The following is a 25611-nucleotide window of genomic DNA, read 5'->3' on the forward strand; positions in this document are numbered from 1 at the left end:
GTTTCATGTTCACATACATCCTTATCATCCTTACATGTTATCTTTATGTTTATAATCACAATAGTTCAAACATAACAACATCATTCCATTCGAGAAAACTCTATTTCATTTCTACTCCATTTTCATGTTCAAGTTCCATTCTATTTCATCTCAAAGTTAACATCGTTCTTAAGCAAGCTTTGGTTATCTCTCATTTACTAATCAAAACAACAAGATTTCATCATCAAAGGAACACATAGGAACTGACCACGCTATCCCTCAAGCACTCAGAACACAAAGCAAGAAAATTCTTGCTCTGAGCAAGGTGCCTGGCGCCAGGGCATGCCAGTCCAAGCGTTGACTCTCTGTAACTGGGCACCTAGCGCCCCAGTTACAACGCCAACGCTGCGAAAATGCGTAAATATGTGTTTTGGCCTCAGATTCTCTTCAAAATCAACCCAAAAGTGTTTATTTAGATCCCCATACGCCCAAAGTGTTTAAAATCATTTCCCAAGACTCAAACACATCATTTAAGCTCTTTTCACAACTACACAAAACATCTTATACTTTAATTAACATAGTTTTTACTTAATTCATCAACAACAACTTAACACAACCAAACATGATTTAGACATAATCAATCAACATAATTCCACTACTTTCCACTTACCCAATATCATAGCAAGAAGATTGAACATAAAATTAACATCTGTACTTGCAAAAAGTACGGTAAGGATTCTAGGGCTAGGAATCGTGTACTAGGGTTTTAGACTGATGATTAGATGCCTTGAGAAAGCTCTCAAGAGTGGTATTTATAGCCTGCTATGGGCTTGGGCTTTGGTTGCTTGGTTCCCAAGCAACAGGGGTATTTGTGTATTTCTGGGGTTTTTGGGCGGTTTCTAGAGGCTTCTAGAAGCTTAATGAGGCGGCGCCCTTCAGGGGGCGCGCCAGGGCTCAGGAATCCTTCTGGAGGGCGCCCAGGCCCTTCCAGAGGGCGCCCAGGCCTTTCTGGAGGGCTTAGAGCCTTCTTTGGAGGGCTCCCATGCCCTTAGGAATGTGCTGACGGTCCACAGCCCCCCAAGCACGAGTCTTGGGACAAGGCGAAGTGATGACGTCGTGCGAAGAATCTTTCTGGGATCATTTGATTCCTCTAGGAATATGATGACGGTCCACAGCCCCCCAAGCACGAGTCTTGGGACAAGGCGAAGTGGTGATGGTTTTAAGAAACCTTGCTATGCCGTCGGACTATTTCTAGGATTTCTCCGGGGCGATTTACGGATGTCACGGATATCCCAAGGGTAGATATAGATCTTGAACTTGGAGCGCTGTACCGAGTCTGTCGTGGAATGCTTTGACGGAATCTGAGGGTGTATGTTCTGCGTGCCCGTATTCTATATGCCCCCCAAGCATGAGTCTTGGGACAAGGTGAGATGATTGATGATCCGGGTTTGCGTTGTGTTATGCTTTGCTCGAAGGCGGTCGCCGTTAGGCGATCTCATATGTTCCTTGGTATGGCGAGCACCCCAAGGCGCTCCTGGGGTTTCTACGGACCTTTGGTATGCCCTTTACCCTTGATGTTCACCACGTGTCTTGATCTCAACTGTGCCCGACACGCTTCCCGAGGCGGCTTTCGGTCTCCCTTAAAAAACGGATTTCTAGGTTCTCATTTTCATTTTTCACTTGTCCAACTTCCCTTGCTGCTCTTCTCGTCGGTTTCTCTCTGCGCTTCGTTTGCCGGTTTATAACATCTACAGATCCGTCTTCACTTCTCTCGCAGGTACTTATTTGACTTCTCATCCTTTCTTTTTCCCCCCTCTTTGTATTTTTATGTTTAGCGCGAAAACGTTAGTTTAGGAGATGGTTCTAATTAGGGAGTGCGATGGTGAGGGGAAACTGGTCCGACCCATTGATCCGATTGAAAAGGAAAACTTGAGGAAAGCGTGTCTGAGGCATGCTACGGGTGCTGACGGGATTATTAATTGGGATGCTTATTACGATGGGTTATTCGGGGAAGAATTGTTTAGTGATCTTTCGAGCGAGTCAAGCGCTAATTCGAGCCATGATAGTGATTGTGTGTTTCTGTCTGCCACTTCAGGGGCAGCTAAGGAGGACGAGTGCTGGGAAATTCGTCCATTTCAGGGAGCTTTGCGCGCAGTGGAGGAGAAAAGGATACCTTCTAGGTATATGGGGATGTCTTTATTCGCGGAGGAGGTGTTGTTAGAAGAGTCCCTTTACGTTGATGTGTCTGTTATGGACTTATTTCGGAGTAAGTTCGATATTTCTGCCACTGGCCGGGAAGAGGATGTGGTGTTGCTGTCTTGCGACCCGGATGAACGTGTGTGTGATCAGGAGATGGCGGGTGAGGGGGACGAATCCTACTTTGTTTATACCGCCGTTTTAGAGGAGTTTGGCGTGAAAATTCCTTTCACGCCCTTTGAGATGGACGTATTAAAATTTCTGAACGTGGCGCCCACACAGATATTTCCCAATAGCTGGGCGTTCATTCGAGGTTTCGAAATCCTGTGTAAGTCGCTGGGTCTAGAGCCTTCTGTCGCCGCCTTTTTCCAATTTTATGGTACCAAGGATGTTAACAAAGGAACTTGGATAGCTATCTCTGCTCACTCTGGAAAGAGGCTTTTTCCTAGTTACGCCAGTAACTTTAAGAAGGAGTGGCGGGATACCTTTGTCAGAGTGCAGGGGTCGCCTGGGTGTTCGACGGCTTCAGTTTTGGTAAACGGCAAGCCAAAGTTTCCTCTTCGGTGGACCAGTGCCCCTCTGGCGGTGAGAGGGTATGACTTGGATGCAATGTCGCCCTACGAATATGAGCTGACTCAGTTTCTGGAGAAGGTCCCATTGACAAATATCCATGATTTGTTAAATAGGGAGGGCGACGGCGTCCGCATGGCGGCTTATTTGCGTGAGTGTCCTCTAAAAGTTTTGTATTCGTCCTGTTTCGTCACTTTGTTTTGTGTATTCACCAGAGTTTGTTCCACTTTGTGCAGGCGAGATGTTGCCCCTGACTGGTGCCGAGATGAAGAAGTACTTGGCTGATTTGGATAGGAGTAAGAATCCTGACGGCTATGTGTCTAGCAGTCCAGCAGGCGTTTCGTTGAGGAGGCTGAAGAGGAAAGAAACCGGCAAAGGCGACTCTGGCGTGATCGAGGTGGATGACCTCGAAGCTGTTGGTGGAGGAAATGCTCCTATTTCGGCGGCCTCGCCGTCATCTAAGAAGGCGAGGACGGGAAGAGGATCGAAGCCGAGCAGCAGTCGCCCGCCTTCGGGAAAAGAAATCGGAGGGACTTCTTTGAACGACGACGTGATGGACTCCTTCTGGCATTCCGGGTTTGACATCCGCCGGTATAATATTTATTTTTGTTTGCTTAAGAGTTGATTCCTTTTGGCCGTTAGGCTTTTGAACTCTAGTGACCTTACTGTTTGAGGATCTTGCAGGTATGTGAAGGAACAGGTACCCTTCACTAAGGTGGACGTGGAAGCCGGAGTGAAAGCTAAGTGTAGCGACCTGGTGGCGGACATCCAGACTGCAGCGTTGAGGACTATGCTATTGAGCCATTGCCTGGAGAGCAAGTATGACCTGGTGGAGAAGAAGCATACTGATGCTACAGAAGATGTGGAGAAGTGGAAACACAAGTCTTCTGGACTAGAAAGCCGTCTCAGGGATGCGCTGAAAGATAAAGCAGCCGCTGAGTCCGCCTTAGAAGAAATGAAGCAGGCTAAGGAGGCCGCAGAGGCAGAGAGGGACGCGGCGAAGGCTGCGCTAGAAAAGTCAGAGTTGGCGGTAGATGAAGGACGGCGGGCTCTGGCGATATATTTTGAGGATGGCTTTATGCGTGCCAAAGATCAGGTGCTTCTGTTTAACCCAGAGGCCAAAGTTGATGAGCTTGATCCATTCAAGATTATTGCGAACGGCGAGTTGGTGGACGATGAATAGCTCTTGCTCTTTTTTGTTTTTTATTTAAACTATGTTTTTTTGGTCTGTAACTTGATATTGGCGGCTTCTTAGAGCGCCCTTTTAAACACTTTTGGTTGATTGACAATTTGTGAACGCTTTCTTTATGTCAGATGTGGTACTCCTTTATGGCTTGATATTCCGTAAATGTTTAAATATTTTTATGACTCTCTACGTTGTGATTGTTTTTATATGTCGAATGGTTCTTCAGGAGTTGTTTCTTTAAAAAAAGCGAGGGCGTTTGGTGTTTTGTGTTACTTTTTGAATTTCGTCGCCCTAAAAATGTTTGTTATAAGCATTTCGTTGCCCGGCGTTCACTCTTTCATCTTTTATTCTGAAGGGATGTTTTGCTTCCCACTCTTAGGGAAGATGTTTACACTTCCAACTCTGATGGAAGGCGCCTCCTACTTTGAAGGAGGACTTTTGGCTTTTTACTTCCAACTCTGATGGAAGGCGCCTCCTACTCTGAAGGAGGACTTTGACTTTGAGCTTCCCGCTCTGGGGGAAGACTTTTTACTTCCAACTCTGATGGAAGGCGCCTCCTACTCTGAAGGAGGACTTTGAACTTCCCGCTCTGGGGGAAGACTTTCCACTTCCAACTCTGATGGAAGGCGCCTCCTACTCTGAAGGAGGACTTTGGGCTTCCCGCTCTGGGGGAAGACTTTCACTTCCAACTCTGATGGAAGGCGCCTCCTACTCTGAAGGAGGACTTTGGGCTTCCCGCTCTGGGGGAAGACTTTCACTTCCAACTCTGATGGAAGGCGCCTCCTACTCTGAAGGAGGACTTTTGGCTTCCCGCTCTGGGGGAAGACTTTCACTTCCAACTCTGATGGAAGGCGCCTCCTACTCTGAAGGAGGACTTTGGGCTTCCCGCTCTGGGGGAAGACTTTCACTTCCAACTCTGATGGAAGGCGCCTCCTACTCTGAAGGAGGACTTTGGGCTTCCCGCTCTGGGGGAAGACTTTCACTTCCAACTCTGATGGAAGGCGCCTCCTACTCTGAAGGAGGACTTTTGGCTTCCCGCTCTGGGGGAAGACTTTCACTTCCAACTCTGATGGAAGGCGCCTCCTACTCTGAAGGAGGACTTTGTATTTTATGCTTCCAACTCTGATGGAAGGTTAGTCGAGTAATTGCGTTGAAGCCGCCAGAACCCTTATCGTGGTTGGCGTTTGTGGATCTTTAGTACTTTCAGTGTGCGCATTCTGTTTGCAGGATAGAGAAAAAATGCGGATAGAGCCATAGATATGAAAAAGGAAAGGGCGCCTCGTTAAAAACCCCTGCCCTTGCAGGGGAAAAGAGTGCCACCCTAACCCTGTATTATTGATAAAGTCGAAAGATAAGAGTTTGCAGTGGTGATTTTTACATCATCCTTATTTAATACATATCAAAATTAAAATGCAAAAGGAAAGGAGTCTAGCTATAATAGTGACGCAGATTAGCCACATTCCAAGTGCGAGGTACGGCGTCTCCATTCAATTCTTCCAACTTATACGCCCCGTGAGCGTACCTTTCCCTGATTCTGTAAGGTCCTTCCCAGTTTGGGAATAGTTTGCCTATTCTGGTTGGGGCGACGACCTGCTTGAGGACTAGGTCGCCCTCTTTCATCTCCCTGGGCATCACTCTGGAGTTATATCGCCTAGCTGCTCTCTGCTTGGCTGCGAATTCCCTGATGTGTGCTTGCTCCCTGACCTCATCAATGACGTCCATGCTTACCGCCATACCTACTTCATTAGCTTTTTCAAAGAAAATAACGCGTAAATTTATAATAGCAATATTACCCTGCACCAAAAAATGTTAGTCGCCTGGCGAAATAAGATAGATACCTTCTTCTGAAAACGTATCTCGCCTCCATGTGGGGGTGTCGATTTTGACAGGTATCATGGCGTCGGTGCCGTAGACCATAGTGAACGGTGTTTCCTTGGTTGTAGAATGAGGGGTAGTGTGGTAGGACCATAGTACCTGTACTTATTTTGGTCGATGCATTGTTTATACACAGTATAGTAGTAGTTTGAAAGAGATTGAAAATTTTGGAAAGTTGTGGTGAGAGAAAATTGATTTTGAAAATTTATTCATACCTCATGAAGTTGTTCTGCCCACAAGCCTTTGGCGGCTTCTAATTTCTTTTTGATCCCGCTAAGAATAACTTTGTTGGCCGATTCAGCTTGTCCGTTGGCTTGCGGATGAATTACCGAGACGAATTTTGTCTGTATCCCTAGGTTCTTGCAGAAGTCCAACACCGTTGAGCTTGCGAACTGAGTTCCATTATCTGATACTATGCACTTCGGCAGGCCGAAACGACAGATGATCTTCTTCCAGTAGAACTTCTTTACTCTTTCCGCAGTTATCTTAGCGACTGCTTCTGCTTCGATCCATTTGGTGAAGTAATCCACTCCGACTATGAGAAATTTCAGCTGCCCTGGGGCGAGAGGAAAGGGTCCAACGATATCGACCGCCCATTTGTGAAATGGCCATGGCGAGTACACAGAGGTCAACTCCTGAGCTGGGACATGCTTCTTGTCAGAAAATCTTTGGCATTTGTCACATTTCTTTACGAAATTCGAGCTATCCTGAAGCATGGTGGGCCAATAGTATCCGGCGCGGAGGAGTTTGGCGGCTAGAGCCCGCCCGCCTATATGACTGCCGCAAACGCCCTCGTGTACTTCCAAAAGGACCAAATGCGTCTCGCCTTCTCCTAAGCATCTCAGCAAGGGGGTCGTGCGGCCTCTTTTGTAGAGTTTCCCAGAAACCAAAGTAAATTTGGACGCTCGTCTTCTGATTATCTGTTCTTCCTCGTCATCGGTTGGCGTGAATGACCCCGTCAAATATCTAAGTAATGGCTCCATCCATCCTCCTGTGTTCTCGTTGACCTGAAGCACTTCGCCCACCTTCGTGCTAGGTGTTGTGACTACTTCCTGGATAACTGTCCTGTTGTTGCCTGGTCGCTTAGTGCTGGCGAGTTTTGCCAACAAATCTGCTCTGGAATTCTGCTCCCGTGGCACATAAACGGCTTCGAAGAAGTGAAGTTTCTTGGCGAGACTCTGCACCTTGGTCAGATATTTGGCTAGCTGCGTGTCCTTTGTCTGGTATTCACCTGTGATCTGGCTTGTTACGAGTTGTGAGTCACTCTTGGCTCTTAAATTTTCGGCGCCCATTTCTAGGGCGAGGGTCATGCCGGCTATTAAAGCTTCGTACTCGGCCTGATTGTTGCTTGCCTTAAATTCAAATCTGAGGGATTGCTCGATGAGGACGCCGTCCGGACCCTCCAAGATAACACCCGCGCCACTGCCTTTTAGGTTGGATGAACCATCTACAGATAAGAGCCGTACGAAAGGGGGTTGCTCCTCTGCTGGGGAGGCAAGCTCTACTACAAAGTCTGCTAACACCTGGGATTTAATACTCCCCCTTGGTACGAACTGGACGTCATACTCTGAAAGCTCGATGGACCAAGCCACCATTCTTCCAGCTAAGTCAGGTTTTCCCAGCACTTGTCTAATTGGGTAGTCTGATTTGACGACGACTCTGTGACTTTGGAAGTAGGGGCGAAGCTTTCTGGCCGTTATGACGACAGCAAGGGCGAGACGTTCTATCTTCTGATATCGCAGCTCTGCTCCTCTGAACACCCTGCTGACGAAATAAATCGGCTTCTCTCCTGTTGCTGAATCTTCGACCAAAACTGTGCTCATGGCGTTGTCAGATACCGCCAGGTACAGGAAAAGAATGGCGTTCTGGGTTGGTCGCTGAAGGATGGGCGGACTGGATAAGAACTTCTTTATTTGCTGGAAAGCGTCCTCACATTCTGGAGTCCATTCGAATTTCTCCTTTTTCTTAATGGAGGCGAAGAAAGAGAAGGCCTTGTCGCCGGCGCAGGACAAGAAACGAGAGAGAGCGGCGAGCCTGCCTGTGAGTTGTTGCACTTCCTTGATGGTGGTGGGGCTTCTCATGTTGATGATCGCCTGGCATTTGTCAGGGTTTGCCTCGATGCCTCGTCTTGTTAAGAGGAAACCTAAGAATTTTCCCGCCTGCACCCCGAAAGAACATTTTGATGGGTTCAGACGAATCCTATATCTTCGAACCTGGCTCAATATCTCCTCCAGATCTTCAGAATGACTGTATCCCTCCTTCGTCTTTGCGACTAGGTCGTCAATGTATACCTCCAGATTTCGTCCTATCTGTGCGGAGAACGCGGTGTCCATAGATCGCTGGAAGGTGGCGCCTGCGTTCTTCAGACCAAACGACATGACTTCGTAGTGATAATTCTTTGTGCTTGTCATAAAGGCCGTTTTTGGAGCGTCCAGAGGGTCCATCCGTATTTGATTGTAACCTGAATAGGCATCCATGAAGCTTAGAGTTTTGTAGCCTGAGGCGTTGTCGATCAGGTGGTCGATGTTAGGGAGAGGATAAGGATCTTTGGGGCACGCCATGTTCAAATCAGTGTAGTCCACGCACATTCGCCACTTCCCATTTGCTTTCTTGACAAGTACAGTGTTGGCCAACCACGTAGGGTACTTTATTTCGCTGATAAAGTGGGCTTCAACTAGCTTTTTCACTTCCTCATTAACTGCCCTTCTTCTTTCCTCGCCCATCTTCCTTTTCCGCTGTACTACCGGTTTCACGCCAGCCTTGATAGATAGGTGGTGGCAAGCAATGTCGGGGTCCATTCCTGGCATTTCTGATGGATGCCAGGCGAAGAGATCCAGATTCTTCTTTAGTAGTTCAACCAGGGCGACCTCCTCTTCAGGGGGTAGTGACGTGCCAATCTTTGTTGTATGGTGGGCTTCTGGTCCGATGGAGACTTCTTTTAACTCCTCAGTGGGTTCTAGGCGTTCTTGCTGGAAGCCTTCTCTGGGGTCCAGATCGATCATGTTGACTTCGTGCACTACTTCGTTACTTGACTTCCTTTTGGTCTTTTGCAAACGCAGGCTGTTATGATAGCATTCCCTGGCGAGTTTTTGATCGCCTCGAATGGTTCCAATTTTTCCAGAGTCAAGAGGGTACTTCATTACGAGATACTTTGTGGATAAGAATCCGCCCAACAGGTTGAAGGCGGGGCGACCAATGATGATGTTGTAAGAGCTAGGTGAGTTCACGACGAGGTACCTGACTCGAATGGTTTTGGCGTGAGATCCGCTTCCGAAAGTTGTCTTGAGGGTGATGTATCCTCTCACATGAACCTGTTCGCCCGTGAAGCCCGCCAGGGTTCCCCGGAAAGGTTGCAGCTGCTCCGGGTCTAGTCCCATTCGATCAAATGTGTCGTAATAAAGAATATCCGCAGAGCTTCCTGGGTCTATCAACACCCGCTTCACGTCCCACTTGAAGATTTGTAGAGTGACGACCATGGGATCGTCGTCGTGGGGAATCACGTCTCGAAAATCTTTGGGCGCGAATGATACCTCTGGTTCGTGCTTCTGATCCGTTTCTTCATATTCCTGGCATAGCATTACCTGTCTCACATACTTCTTTCGCGACGAACTTGACTCCCCCCCTCCGGCGAAGCCACCTGAGATAGTGTTTATGGCGTGTCTTTTTTCGTCGTTCACCTCCTCCTTTTTATGATCCGTTTTTTGTTTATTTTCGCCCCTTCTGTCCTTGACATACCCTCTTAGCTTCCCACTTTGTATTAGTCGCTCGATTTCTTGGCGAAGATGGATGCATGAGTCTGTGTCATGTCCTCGTACCTTATGATATTTGCACCATTTGTCTTCATCCCTTCCCATGACAGGGCTTCGGGCTGGCAAGGGCTCTGGGATCAGCCTTGCTTCCAAGACCTCCTTCATGATGCGCTCTGGTCTAGTATTCAAAGGCGTGAAGTCCCTTTGAGAATACGGATTGAACGGTCGCCTCTCCGGCCTTCTATAGGGGGCGCGATCTCTGCCGGCTGCTGGTTGATAAGGTCGCCGTTCTGGATTGCTTGCGCGCTCCTTGGCGTCTCTGGCCTTCTTTTCTGCGTTGCTTTCCTCGCCCTTGATGTAGCATTCTGCCCTGGCTATAACTTCTTCCATGGAATCCGCAGGTTTCTGAGCTAGAGACTCGTTGAACTGTCCCGCCCTTAGCCCGTTTTGGAAAGCTCCTACGAACACTTCCTGGTTGGGGTTGATTACCTTGATAGTTGTGTCGTTGAACCTGGCCAGGTAGTCTCTGAGGGATTCATTATGCCCTTGTCGTACATTGAAGAGGCTAGTTGCGGGAACCTTGCGATGTCGACTGGCGGAGAACTGTTGTGTGAGTTTTCTGGTCATGTCCTGGTAGCTGAGGATGGAGAAGCGTGGGAGATTCATGTACCAGCGTAAGGCGGCGTCAGTGAAAGTTCCTGCTAGTAATTTGCACTTTAGAGAATCGGGAGCCCCGACAACCGCCATGCGCGTATTGAAGGCCGTGACGTGCTCCATGGGGTCGTTCTTTCCGTCGAAGGTGGATAGGTGGGGCGGCTTGAAGCCCTCTGGAACTGGCGCGTCCCAAATTTCAGCGGATAATGGTTGCGGTTCAGGGTCGTCTAGCTCACCCTGGTGTGAATCTTCTCTTTCCTCCAGTTGCTTTTGTTGCATGGTCTCCATTGAGGCCTGAAGGGCATCGTTGTGATCCTTCAGCTGAGCGAGTTGGGTTCGCATGGATTCTAATTCTTCGGCTGTTGCCATGACGAGAGGCTTTTCTCTAAATCGTACGTGAGGTGCGATTTAGGTTGGTCGAAAGGGGTTAGGGTTTCTAAATCGCAAAGGTAGTTTACGATTTAGAGGTCTCGTTTGAGGGTTTCTGAATCACGGTTTGCGATCCAGGAACGTGGTCAAGGTTAGTTTTACCTTTTCCCACAGACGGCGCCAACTGTACTTGCAAAAAGTACGGTAAGGATTCTAGGGCTAGGAATCGTGTACTAGGGTTTTAGACTGATGATTAGATGCCTTGAGAAAGCTCTCAAGAGTGGTATTTATAGCCTGCTATGGGCTTGGGCTTTGGTTGCTTGGTTCCCAAGCAACAGGGGTATTTGTGTATTTCTGGGGTTTTTGGGCGGTTTCTAGAGGCTTCTAGAAGCTTAATGAGGCGGCGCCCTTCAGGGGGCGCGCCAGGGCTCAGGAATCCTTCTGGAGGGCGCCCAGGCCCTTCCAGAGGGCGCCCAGGCCTTTCTGGAGGGCTTAGAGCCTTCTTTGGAGGGCTCCCATGCCCTTAGGAATGTGCTGACGGTCCAACATCATTCAACAACAACTTCATGAATTCTTTGAAATTAAGCTAAAAACTCAAATACATCAACTTATCATGATCAAACATAGATTCTCATGCAACAACAACATGTTTATACCACTTTTCACATATTATAAATAACCATCATAATTGGAGCACGAAAATTAACTTAATTCAACAACAAATTCATGAAAACTCAAGAACACAAATAATCCAAAACCACACAATTGCTCATAAGTTCTAGATCGTGAAAATAACCTTCTCTCTTACCTCTTAATCAAAAAGTTAAGCCTCATAAGCTCCAACCTACCCCTTCATTTTAGTCCTTCAAGCTTGCTCCTCTTTTTCCCTTTATAAATTCTTTCTCTTTCTCTCTTGCCTCTATGTGTAAACTTACCAAATGATTTATCAACCCTAATTTGTGACTACTAACACTCTTATATATCCACACCAATTGGGCTTGTTTCACTTAACTCCTATTGAACTTAGTCATTATTCTTACTCATGAAAATAACACTACTCATTTTTCTCCACTTAAACCTCCTTATTACTATTTACTTCTTTTCTATTAATTCCCAAAAATTACTACTAACCACATTAAATATTCTTCTACTTCTAAATTACTAAAATGCCCTCCACTCTCAAATTACCAAAATACCCTTAATTCGTCAAATCTCTAATAAAACCCAATTAACTCAACAATTAAAACACATCAAATAAATTAATAAATAATTAATAATAATAATAATAATAATAATAATAATAATAATAATAATAATAATAATAATAATAATAATAATAATAATAATAATAATATCCTAAAAATCAGGATGTTACATAAATCACATTAAATAGCAACTTTTAAAATTACTTCTTCATGTTAAGAATGAGAGGGACCTTTATATGATCAGCTCCGAGTAATCTTTTGTTACATTTTAAATCCTCATAAAGATATCTTATTCACATCATAATGAATAATCAGTTTCAGTTTGATTAGACTTATGGGAAAATTAAAGTTGAAAACCAAATCAAAAATCAAATTCATTAACAAACAAAAGAAAATTGAAGTAATATCATCACTATTACTAAATAGATGTACTATCAGAGATACACTTACAATTATTCATTTAAGGTTTGTGGAGAGATTGAGACAAATAAAGAATTAGAGATGAGAGATCGATACAGAGAGAGGAGATGGAGGATTCGAGTTCGACCGAGGGTTAGAGATGGAGGTGTTGCCGGTCGCAGCGTGAATGACGGTGGGTGATGAAGGTTCACTGCAGGGTCATTCTTACGAATCCGGAGGCTCGGCTCTGTAAGTGAAAAGAGGTCCGTAATAAAATAAAAACGTATTTTTTTAAAGAATATTGTTCTATTTAAATTTTTTAAAAGATAAATACAAGGTGTCGTATATATGTGATACATCCAAAGGTGAAAATCACTACCGTATACATGAGGAACCTCAAACCACCCTAAAAAAAATACCCACCTAACACTAAAAGCAAGAAGACCCAATTCTAATAGTCCTAAAACAAGACAATAGAAGAGGAAAAGTAAATCAAATCGGGGAAGAAGAAAAGGAAAGTCCGATGGAGTGGTGATGATGGAACGCGTGGTATCAGAGAGAAAGAGAATCAATTTTTTTTAGTGGGGTGGTACTTAGTAGTACTATTGGGCTATAATTTTTTTGGAGGCCCATACCTTAGGGAGACCCAGCTCCATTGAGCTCTTTGCACACCCCAAGGTCCGACCCTAGTTCACAGTCATGTTCACTGTTTGTCGCCAAAGAGAAAAGAAGATGCGTCCAGGAGAAACAAATGAGAGTGCATGTTCGTAATATTCAAGTTAGCTTAAGAGTAATATAGTAATTTCCACAAATTAATGGGTAGGCCATGACCATCCCATATTCTCACGTGACTCCGCCTCTGTCTCTACATATAAAATATGATGTCCCTAATAACTGAGTGCTCATGACAACCGTTCATGATCCATTTACAAAAGGTTAATTAGTTTATGAACTTTTTATATTAGGTGTATGATGTTGTGTAAAATTAAGAAAATTGCTTTTCTGATATACAAAAGTTCACAATGACACATGTAAATTATCTAAAAGCCCCCAACGGCAGTTAACTGCCGCTCAAGTAACTGACAACAGTCAACTGCCGCTGGCTCTAGCGGCAGTTAACTGCCGTTCACACCAATAAATAGAACCAATGCAATCTGCAAGCCATTTTGGCCTGTTTGTACCTGTAATTTCAAACGGCAATTCCGCATGAAATGAAACCAAAAGAACAACATCCAGCAATCACAAACATCAACATTTCACAGTTTATCAATTAGTCGGTAACATTACACAAAATCGATAATGCTTTAACGTTTCACAATTGTTTGAAATTCGTCAAATTTTCCACAATATGCAACACATTACACGTAAAGTACATTAATTTATAATAAATGCAAAACTCAAATATATTTATATATATATATATATATATGTATATAATTCATTAAAGGTTAATTACATATTATCCAAAAAAATTGGTCATTACATTATATATCCCAAAAAATACGTCGACGCATATCGACCAAAAGACGGATGAACACCGACTAAAAAGTGTCATATTTCACCTAATGAAATTAAATCATCTAAATGTTCCAAACACATCTTCAAAGTCTTCGTTTGCTTTAACCGGAGTGTCATTCAACAAAATTGGATTGTCTTGATTTGTTGATTTTTTTGGTGGAACCGGTGTCTCTCGTAGCTCAATCTCCATGAGTGCTCGAAAATGATCGTGTTGATCCAAAAATTCATCCTCCCATGTTGCCGCCTCTTCGCTCTTGTGTAACTTCCACTCTGTAGATGATGGAGGTAGTGGGCAACCATCTTTCAACGAAAGAAGGACAAAATGATTTGGGATTAGACCAAGGCAAATCATGTTGCTTTTCGGGTTAACCGGAGGCCTACCTCTAAGTGGGAAAAAAGTCTCTGAGACTCCAATATCAAGGGTAGTCATCTCTAATACTGGCCTAATGAAACAAGATGCAACGATGTGTCCCATATTCGGCAATGTCAACCATTTGTCGGGAGGTGCAAAACTACTAGCATTTTTGGGAGGATGCAATCCATCCAAGATGTAGTTGTAACGGCGCTCGCTCGCATATATCTCGATGTATTTGTTCCTATGCTCTTTCAACTCTTTAATAAGTGCTCTCCGCACCATAACATGACTTTCTTCCGTCAAACCCACGGATTCGGCTATAGCCTAAACCCACAATGTCCATCGCCAATAACATCCACAATTCCCTCAATGTATGGTCTCATGAATTTTGGCATGTAATACATAGGACTCGATGGATCATAATTTCTTGAAACCAAGCTAGGCTTAGGAACCGGAACTGGAGAAATGCCAATGCGAGCACCTTTTCTTTTAGGTTGTGAAGATTTTTTTCGTGGTGAAGATTGACTTTCTGGATATTGAGAATCAATAGTCTCCTATGAAGATGGGATCCTACGTGTCGTTTTTGGTGTAGTTTTGATTTTTTTTGGAAGCTCCTTTGGTTGCCACCTTTCTTGGAGGTGGTGACAACATTGTGGTATCCGAAAACGCTAACAACCGCAAACCTTCTTTGATTTCTAGTTTCATTTGGAACGGAACTCTTTCGAGACGTTCTTGGATACCACGCCATTCTTCCGCGACCGAAAACAAATCTTCATTACTTTCTTCTTCACCCATATACAACTTATGCCAATGCGGGTGTATCTCATCCAATCGAATGGGCTTGTTGTGACGAATTTTCATAGCAATGAAGCATGCACAAGGTAGGCCATACGACATCCTTTGAACACAACCGCAAGTTTTCTTCTTCATGCACAAGGTTTTCCTAGCACGGTCTTTTTCCACAAAAATAAAGTTCATGGCTTGTCTAGAAACGTGACCCCCCAACCCGGAGTACAAAGTGACATCTTTGTATCGATGTTCCAAGACCATAACGCTCCTACCAAATGATGATTGTATCTCCCCAAACCAGTTTGCCAACATCTCATCTATTTTTTCCCAACAAGTACCCAAATCACCTTTGGAGGTGGACAAATATTCCTTCACCACACCTTGAGCTCCTTCAACTCTGTTTGTGGTCCTGTACCCAAGATGTAACACAAGGTCCATCCATGCCCTCACTAATTTGTCCTTAAAAGGCTTCAAAATGGTAGTTTCAACATAGTGAAGAAACTTTGGATAATCCTTACAAGCATCTTGGAATTCCAATAGATTACCCGCATATAACTCTTGAGTAGGAGATTCAACAAATTTTTCCCATGCATCAAATATGGTATCAACTAACTTACTATGCTTCTCCTCGTCGACAATCTTCTTTTTCCCATCCACCACAACAACATTTTGTTTAACTTTACAATCGGTGATGATTCTTGATCTAACATTTTTGCAAACATGGAAATAACAAAGTATTGCACTACTATCAGGGAGAACATTTGCTACGACTTTCATCATACCCGTATCCCTGTCGGTCACTACCACCTTAGGCATATCACTATTTGGTCCAAGAAGTTTAAGCAACATTTGCAAAGCCCAATTAAAGTTATTCTCCTTCTCCGATGTCATAAATGCAAAACCAACCGAATATGTCAAATAGGTTGAGGTGACTCCAACTATTTCAAACAATGACATCCTATACAAGTTGGTTTTGTGCGTGGAATCCATTATCAAAACAGTCGAAAAATTGTCAAACAACTTTACCGATGTTGGATGAGTCCAAAATATGTCTTGAACGGTTTGACTTTCCTTTTTTCTCTTACGTAATAAACATATCCATTCTCTTCCAACTTTGAGATTAGAAATTGCATCTCCGTCAAGTCACCCCTTTTTGCCTTTTTGAACTTATGACGTTCATTGTAGACTTGCTTGATATTTGTCATGGACTCTTTCCTTTTCTTCTTCAAATTTTTCAATATTTTTTGGTTTCACCAAAGAATTGGTCAAGTCATGTACAATCTTCTTGTCGTCCTCCATTAATCTTCCGGCAAGAAGGTTCCCTGCTACATATGGCACCATCTCATGGTTGTGAACGGCATTAAGAATAGCCAATTTCCAAGAACTGTCTTCCCTGACGACATATCCACGCACCTTGAACAAACACCCACATTTTCTTGATCCCGTTGCTTCATGCTTCACTTTTGTCTTCGGTACTTTGTGCTCGCCACTCCGTTCACAAACCAACTCCAACACAGCATTTCTACCTTCACAAGATCTTCTAATGATAACCGTAAATTCAGCCCTATTTGCTTGTCGACGAACCCAACCGAGCAATTCGTTTTTATCTTTCCATGTATCTCAGGTAAAAAAAAAATGAACTGTGTCCACTTCATTGTCAAGAAGTTTCCACACATCGGAATTGACGTTTGAAACCTCAACTTTAACGGAAGCTTCAACCTTCACGGAAGCTTCGACCTTAATGGAAGCTTCAACCTTAACTGAATCGACAACACTTGGGTTTCGATCACCCGGATCATCACCCGCATTCTCAACCATATCTATAAATAAACAACATATAATTGCTAAAATAATCAAGGCTTAATTGCAGTTTTAGCCCCCTAAAAAAAAACTACAAAACCGCCCCCTAAGTTTTGCAACTGTAGCAGTTTTGGCCCCCCAAGGCAAAAAAAAAAAGACACATGGCACCTCACTTAGGGTGCCACGTCAGCGTAGACCGAGTCAAAATTGGCCTTGGGGGCCAAAACTGCCACAGTTGCAAAACTTAGAGGGCGGTTTTGTAGTTTTTTTCTTAGGGGGCCAAAATCGCAACTTTGGGAAAGTTAGGGGCCTAAAACTGCAATTAAGCCAATAATCAATAAACATGTATCTAATATCATATAATAACATAAACAAACCAAAAAAACAAAAGAGAAAAAAATTTGAATTTTTTTTTTTAGGTAGTATCATTGCCAAATGAAGTTTTGAAATTTTCTCTTAAGTGTCCAGCGGCAGTTAACAGCCGTTGACTCCCAGTGGTAGTTAACTGCCGTTGCAGTTCGTGACAGTACAAAAAAACAGCAAAAATCAATCAAATGTAAACGAGTTAAAACTTGCAATACCTGTTCTTTGATGCATATTGTGTGTAGAAACGTCCTATCAATCGATCAACAATGATTTGGAACCATGATTTTGACACAAAAATTTTGTAATGTAGATTTTTTGAGATATGGTAATGGCGAGGTAAGGTGATGAGTGAATAGGAGGTAGGAGTTTTCTGGTTTTGGGGGGAAAAAAGCGGTTTTGGGGGAAAAAAGCAATGACAGTTAACTACCGCTGATGCCAGCAGCAATTTCCAATGATAGTTAACTACCGCTGGAGACCCTAACGTAATTTACATGTGTCAATGTGAATTTATCAATTTCAAAAAAACAATTTTCTAAAATTAATGGATATATCATGGTCCAAGTCAGCACTAACATAACTATTGACCATTTCCCTTCAAAATAAAAAACTGATTCGATGGAATAATCTAATTAAAAAAAAATAGTTGTAGTAATATTTTAGGGATTTGATAAATCGCTTGTGTGTAGGGTACGAACTTATTAGTAACCACTGAAACCTCGTATCCCTTTCATCACTCATTCACAATCTTTCATCGCAAACTGCAATCCTCTGTGAAATGAACTTCCACTCAACCTACCTGGTAACTACATTACTCTATTTCTTTTCACTTTCGTTTTTTTATTGTTTCTACGTTTGTTTTATCTGTTAGTTAGATTCAAACTATTGCATTAGGGTCTCTTTAGATTTAATTTGAATTTGAGCTTGGTCAAAGAAAATTGAATGTTTTATTGAAAGTTCGATGTTTTGATTTTTGTTAGATATAAAGAAAGTTTTAGAGGTATATATATTCATGGAAGAAGTAGAAAAGAGGTATATGTCCACAGTTGTTGGTGAAACCGTAGACGAGTCTGTGGAATGTGGTGGTCAGATAGTTGAGGATTTGAGTGGAGAAGCTGGGATTGAGAATGCCGCAGTTAAGTTTGATAGAGTGGTTTCGGAAAGGGAAGCGAGGTATCAATCAATAGTTGGCACTGACTCTTGGACTATGGAGGATGCTGCTGGGGCCGCAGGTCACTCGGGGACATCACTGTTTGCTGACATTTTGAAATCGATTGATTCAATACTATACACGAATTGGAATGACGGTAAAGTTGACCGCAACTCCAGTATTGTTGATATTGAGGAAATGTCAAATTTTGGGAATGATAAATTTGATGCCAACTCTAATATTGTTGTTGATATCATGGAAATGATAGATTCAATATTGAATATGCCAATTGTGAACGATAAAGTTGATGGCAGAGCAAGTATTGTACATGAAGTTGTCTGTGGAACTGAAGTTGAAAAGTGTAATGCAATGGAGCAAGTAATAGCTGACAAGGATGTGAGGGTGTTTCTTCTTTGAATACTGAACAATCTGATGTACGTGAGGGGATGGAAATTGATGTTGAAGATCAACAAGGAACAGAAAGAAGTCGAACAATGAATCGAACTGTCGAGGTTAAAGGTAAGATATCTGCTGATCTCATTGGTGTTTTTTTTCCAGCTTAATTAGTAGTTGAAATTGAAATTGTTGTAAATGAGAATCTCGTTTAGTTTCTAGATAGTGATGCTTGTAGTTCTGTTGGTGCAGGATTGCTGGTATCTATTGAGGGCGAGGAAAATTTTCATGCTAATGCAATTGTAGAAGAAGGCACTCAAATTACTGAGCAAGGGAGCCACGTACTGTTGCATGATGGAAAGGAAAAACTCAACGAGGAGTCAAATATGAGGCAAAAGGTTGAAGAGCAAGAATGCATTGACAAGGACAATTCATTTTTTGTTGACGAGGAACAAGATTTGTTGGAAGTTATTGAGTATGCAACTCCTGTTGTTAATACAGTTGATCAAGCTGGTCCTAGAAATTTAAATAATCAAAGCAGCGCGCATCAAAAGCGTAAATATAATTTCAAGGATACTATGCATCCAGCAAAGAAGGAAAAAGGGATGTCAGACCCAATGAATGGTTCTCTGGATTCTCCAGACGGTGATTGTTGGACTCCAGTTCATCTGGTTTCACCTGAACATTCCAAGAAAAGGAGCACCTTCGATCACTTTGATGATGACTTCAAAATGCAAACTGGGAAAAAAACAATTTCTGTTGCAGAAGTTTCAAATACCACAAATTCATCGTTTACAATTGGTGACTGTATTCGTAGGGCTGATAGTCAACTCACTCAGAAGACAGATGTAGACATTGGTGTTTTTCTTGAGAATAGATTGGATGTTTCTCCTAAAACTGTTGAGCATGACGAGAACACAACAGAATATTCGTCTCTAGTTGATATGTTATCTTCACTTCAGTGTTTGGCACAAAAACCCCATGGAGAACATACTTTTCTCAATGGCATAGGCAGCTTCTTCTCTGATTTCAAGAATTCTGTAATTGTGAGTGCCGATTGGAAAGAGATTTCACGTACGGATGAACTTGGCACCATGAGGAAGAAGAAACCACCCATAGCTGGAACTGGATTTGTTACATTTGAGCATTTGAGTGACTTGCATTGTACAGACTGGGTCATTGACAATGGCAATGAAGAGAAACCAGTGCAACAACCATTGCTGAAAAACTAGAAAAAGAACGAACAACTTGTCGCTGCTAAGCCACCAAAGCCAGCCCAAGTTAATCGTGGGCCCTATTCCTGGGAATAAAATTCTAAAAGCAATCATGCTGAGACTCCTAACAAACCTCCTGGTTATATAAATGAGAATGCTCCTGCTGAGCTTGTTATGAACTTCGCCGAGTTCAAATCTGTTTCCTCAGAAACAAACCTTAACAAAATGTTTAGGCGTTTTGGAGGACTAAAGGAATCTGAAACAGAAGTTGACATAGTAAACAGCCGTGCAAGAGTGGTCTTTAAGAAGCGTGCAGATGCAGAGGTAGCTCTAGGTAGTGCTAAGAAGTTCAAAATATTTGGCTCAGTACTCGTAAATTACCAGCTTAATTACACTCCAAGCGTGTTCAAAGCTTTGAGAAACAAAACATGATTAAAGATCCAATTATCATGGGAAGGCTGCTTTAAAATGACCTTGTTTGTAAAGCAAGTAATGGTGTATCCAACTTTTGATGGGTAAGCTTTAAAATGACCTTTTTTGTAAATTTCTTTGGTAAGGTTTAGATTTCATATTCTGTTCTGTAGTTGATCAAATGGGAAAATTGGTTACAGTTCTCAACAAAATGAGTATTTATACTAACATAGTTGGTTAGTCCAGTTATTATTCTATTACTTTTATTATACAAATCTTAGACTTGATGGTCCATGAAATATTCATATCGTTTTTATTTTATTTTATTTTTAAATAAAGGAATACTCTAATAAACAGCAATCTTTGTTATCTGTATACTGTGAAAATTATCCGAGACATGAAATTGGATGCTGCTAAACCAGAGTAATTAGCTAGCAGCTACATCAGATAAAAAATGTATCACAGTAAATAAATTACCGTTAAATGAGATATTTTAGCTTCTATTACCTGAGACGATTTCATTGCCTTCCCAGTACAGTTTTATAACTTGAGCGATACAGTTTTATGGAGTTATAGAATTGAGAAGTAGTATCAAACAATCTTCAAGGTCTTTCATCAAACAATCTGGTTGAGCGGTATGAAACAAATTGTACACACTTAAACAAATATGTTGGTAGTTGAGGTGGCTTCACTGCAACCTTTGTGTCATGCCATTTAGGTACTTAATAGGTTGAATGCAAAGATATTGTTCAGACAAGAGGGAAAAATTAAAGGAGCAAGTAATTTAAATATGTACCCTGCCTGCAAAACCCTATGAATGATGCAGAGGCATGGACATTTAATGTAATGGAAATGAGGCAAAAGATATAGTTTTAAATTTTTTTGAATATCCTATAGGTGTTGTTTTTCATTGGTGTAGATTATTAGAATCATGCTATCTTATTGAAGTGGGAGTGGCCAGTAATGAAAGCAGAAACACATCACTTGCTGGTGTAAATGAGCTGATCATTTCAGAAGGCATGACCAGAATTATAAGTATCTTTATCACCCTCCCCAAAATCAAAAGACCTTGAAATAAGATAGTGAGTTGGGATTAGTATCCTTGTAACCTTGTTATAAGCCAACTATTAGGAAGATATTGCTAAGATTTTTTCCACAGGGTGCCAAGCTTTCTTCTCTTGAAGTGACCCACTTGCCAAAAATGTATTGTAGGCCTGGTTTAAGTAAAGTAACAACGTTGCAAATTACATGGTTTTTCCAAATAACTCTACGGTTAACAGTAATTTTAGTTTGAAAGGTCATGCCATATATAAATTCCCAAAGTTATGTCGCATGTAATAATACAAATTATTCTTAAATACTATTTGTTTGGTCCATCTAAATTCACTTTTTAGATGGAAACTTTTTGATACTCATAGTTTTAATCCAAATTTATATTGTCAAATCTGAATAAATTTATTTTGTTCCATCTAAATATCCATCTGAATGTTTTCCACCTAAGAATTTTTACTTTTGTGACATGTTCAACATTCATATTTAACAAACATGTAACAATATAAGCTAAACTCTCGTTTTCGCGATAAGGGTCATCTCATTACTTTCTATTTACCAAATTTAAAACGAAATTGGTTTAAATATTATGTTACGCAATAAAGGACATCGAGGGACAAATTCAACATTAATATTTATCAATCTTTTAACCATATAGGCTAAAATCTCATTTTTGGGACAATGGTCATTCAAATAATTTCATTTTGCCGAATACAAAACCAAATAGGTTCACATATCATGTTTCGTATCAAGGGAGATCGAGGGACAAGTTCAACCTTTATCAAACTTCTAATCATATAGGCTAAAATCTCATTTTCGCGACAAAGTCATTCCAATACTTTCATTCTTCCGAATGTAAAACCAAATAGGTTCACATATCATGTTTCGCATCAAGGGACATCGAGGGACAAGTTCACTGTTTATCAAACTTCTAACCACATAGGCTAACATTTCATTTTCGCGACAAGGGTCATTTCAATACTTTCATTTTACCGAATTTCAAACCAAATAGGTTCACATATCATGTTTCGCATCAAGGGACATCGAAGGACATGTTCAACCTTCATATTTAACAAACATGTAACAATATAAGCTAAAATCTCGTTTTCGCGATAAGGGTCATCTCATTACTTTCTATTTACCAAATTTAAAACGAAATTGGTTCAAATATTATGTTACGCAATAAAGGACATCGAGGGACAAATTCAACATTAATATTTATCAAACTTTCAACCATATATGCTAAAATCTCATTTTTGGGACAATGGTCATTCAAATAATTTCATTTTGCTGAATACAAAACCAAATAGGTTCACATATCATGTTTTGTATCAAGGGAGATCGAGGGACAAGTTCAACCTTTATCAAACTTCTAACCATATAGGCTAAAATCTCATTTTCGCGACAAAGTCATTCCAATACTTTCATTTTTAAGAATATAAAACCAAATAGGTTCACATATCATGTTTCGCATCAAGGGACATCAAGGGATAAGTTCACTATTTATCAAACTTCTAACCACATAGGCTAACATTTCATTTTTGCGACAAGGGTCATTTCAATACTTCCATTTTACCGAATTTCAAACCAAATAGGTTCACATATCATGTTTCGCATAAAGGGACATCGAGGGACATGTTCAACCTTCATATTTAACAAACATGTAACAATATAAGCTAAAATATCGTTTTAGCGATAAGGGTCATCTCATTACTTTCTATTTACCAAATTTAAAACGAAATTGGTTCAAATATTATGTTACGCAATAAAGGACATCGAGGGACAAATTCAACATTAATATTTATCAAACTTTTAACCATATAGGCTAAAATCTCATTTTTGGGACAATGGTCATTCAAATAATTTCATTTTGCCGAATACAAAACCAAATATATTATGTTTCGTATCAAGGGAGATCGAGGGACAAGTTCAACCTTTATCAAACTTCTAACCATATAGGCTAAAATCTAATTTTCGCGACAAAGTCATTCCAATACTTTCATTTTTCCGAATATAAAACCAAATACGTTCACATATCATGTAATGCATCAAGGGACATCAAGGGACAAGTTCACTGTTTATCAAACTTCTAACCACATAGGCTAACATTTCATTTTCGCGACAAGGGTCATTTCAATACTTTCATTTTACCAAATTTCAAACCAAATAGGTTCACATATCATGTTTGGCATCAAGGGACATCGACTGACATGGTCAACCTTCATATTTAACAAACATGTAACAATATAAGCTAAAATTTCGTTTTTGCAATAAGGGTCATCTCATTAGTTTCTATTTACCAAATTTAAAACGAAATTAGTTCAAATATTATGTTATGCAATAAAGGACATCGACAGACAAATTCAACATTAATATTTATCAAACTTTTAACCATATAGGCTAAAATCTCATTTTTGGGACAATGGTCATTCAAATAATTTCATTTTGCCGAATACAAAACCAAATAGGTTCACATATCATGTTTCGCATTAAGGGAGATCGAGGGACAAGTTCAACCTTTATCAAACTTCTAACCATATAGGTTAAAATCTCATTTTCGCGACAAAGTCATTCCAATACTTTCATTTTTCCGAACATAAAACCAAATAGGTTCACATATCATGTTTCGCATCAAGGGACATCGAGGGACAAGTTCACTGTTTATCAAACTTCTAACCACATAGGCTAACATTTCATTATCGCGACAATGGTCATTTCAATACTTTCATTTTACCGAATTTCAAACCAAAGAGGTTCACATATCATGTTTCGCATCAAGGGACATCGAGGGACATGTTCAACCTTAATATTTAACAAACATGTAACAATATAAGCTAAAATCTCGTTTTCGCGATAAGGATCATCTCATTAGTTTCTATTTACCAAATTTAAAACGAAATTGGTTCAAATATTATGTTATGCAATAAAGGACATCGAGGGACAAATTCAACATTAATATTTATCAAACTTTTAACCATATAAGCTAAAATCTCATTTTTGGGACAATGGTCATTCAAATAATTTCATTTTGCCGAATACAAAACCAAATAGGTTCACATATCATGTTTCGTATCAAGGGAGATCGAGGGACAAGTTCAACCTTTATCAAACTTCTAACCATATAGGCTAAAATCTCATTTTCGCGACAAAGTCATTCCAATACTTTCATTTTTAAGAATATAAAACCAAATAGGTTCACATATCATGTTTCGCATCAAGGGACATCAAGGGATAAGTTCACTATTTATCAAACTTCTAACCACATAGGCTAACATTTCATTTTCGCGACAAGGGTCATTTCAATACTTCCATTTTACCGAATTTCAAACCAAATAGGTTCACATATCATGTTTCGCATAAAGGGACATCGAGGGACATGTTCAACCTTCATATTTAACAAACATGTAACAATATAAGCTAAAATATCGTTTTAGCGATAAGGGTCATCTCATTACTTTCTATTTACCAAATTTAAAACGAAATTGGTTCAAATATTATGTTACGCAATAAAGGACATCGAGGGACAAATTCAACATTAATATTTATCAAACTTTTAACCATATAGGCTAAAATCTCATTTTTGGGACAATGGTCATTCAAATAATTTCATTTTGCCGAATACAAAACCAAATATATTATGTTTCGTATCAAGGGAGATCGAGGGACAAGTTCAACCTTTATCAAACTTCTAACCATATAGGCTAAAATCTCATTTTCGCGACAAAGTCATTCCAATACTTTCATTTTTCCGAATATAAAACCAAATAGGTTCACATATCATGTTTCGCATCAAGGGACATCGAGAGACAAGTTCACTGTTTATCAAACTTCTAACCACATAGGCTAACATTTCATTTTCGCGACAAGGGTCATTTCAATACTTTCATTTTACCGAATTTCAAACCAAATAGGTTCACATATCATGTTTCGCATCAAGGGACATCGAGGGACATGTTCAACCTTCATATTTAACAAACATGTAACAATATAAGCTAAAATCTCGTTTTTGCGATAAGGGTCATCTCATTACTTTCTATTTACCAAATTTAAAACGAAATTGGTTCAAATATTATGTTACGCAATAAAGGACATCGAGGGACAAATTCAACATTAATATTTATCAAACTTTTAACCATATAGGCTAAAATCTCATTTTTGGGACAATGGTCATTCAAATAATTTCATTTTGCCGAATACAAAACCAAATATATTATGTTTCGTATCAAGGGAGATCGAGGGACAAGTTCAACCTTTATCAAACTTCTAACCATATAGGCTAAAATCTAATTTTCGCGACAAAGTCATTCCAATACTTTCATTTTTCCGAATATAAAACCAAATACGTTCACATATCATGTAATGCATCAAGGGACAAGTTCACTGTTT

The 25611-nt window shown here is 40.9% G+C and overlaps 1 protein-coding gene and 2 pseudogenes across 1 annotated transcript; 2 read left to right on the plus strand and 1 right to left on the minus strand.

Moving 5' to 3' along the window:
• Window positions 1-689: 689 nt before the first annotated feature.
• LOC146915526 (uncharacterized) lies at window positions 690-3928 on the plus strand. Its single transcript, XM_085721370.1, has 3 exons — window positions 690-2896; window positions 2982-3336; window positions 3430-3928. The coding sequence occupies exons 1-3, from the start codon at window positions 1837-1839 to the stop codon at window positions 3926-3928; spliced, it is 1914 nt and encodes a 637-aa protein (XP_085577496.1). The 5' UTR covers window positions 690-1836.
• Window positions 3929-13758: 9830 nt separating this feature from the next.
• LOC146915527 (PKS-NRPS hybrid synthetase cheA-like) lies at window positions 13759-16662 on the minus strand (annotated as a pseudogene).
• Window positions 16663-17672: 1010 nt separating this feature from the next.
• On the plus strand, window positions 17673-20474 carry LOC146915528 (uncharacterized; annotated as a pseudogene).
• Window positions 20475-25611: the final 5137 nt, after the last annotated feature.

This window comes from Medicago sativa, chromosome 6 (assembly GCF_051527215.1).
Source record: "Medicago sativa cultivar Bolivia chromosome 6, Bolivia_mono, whole genome shotgun sequence".
In the NCBI taxonomy this organism is placed as follows: domain Eukaryota; kingdom Viridiplantae; phylum Streptophyta; class Magnoliopsida; order Fabales; family Fabaceae; genus Medicago; species Medicago sativa.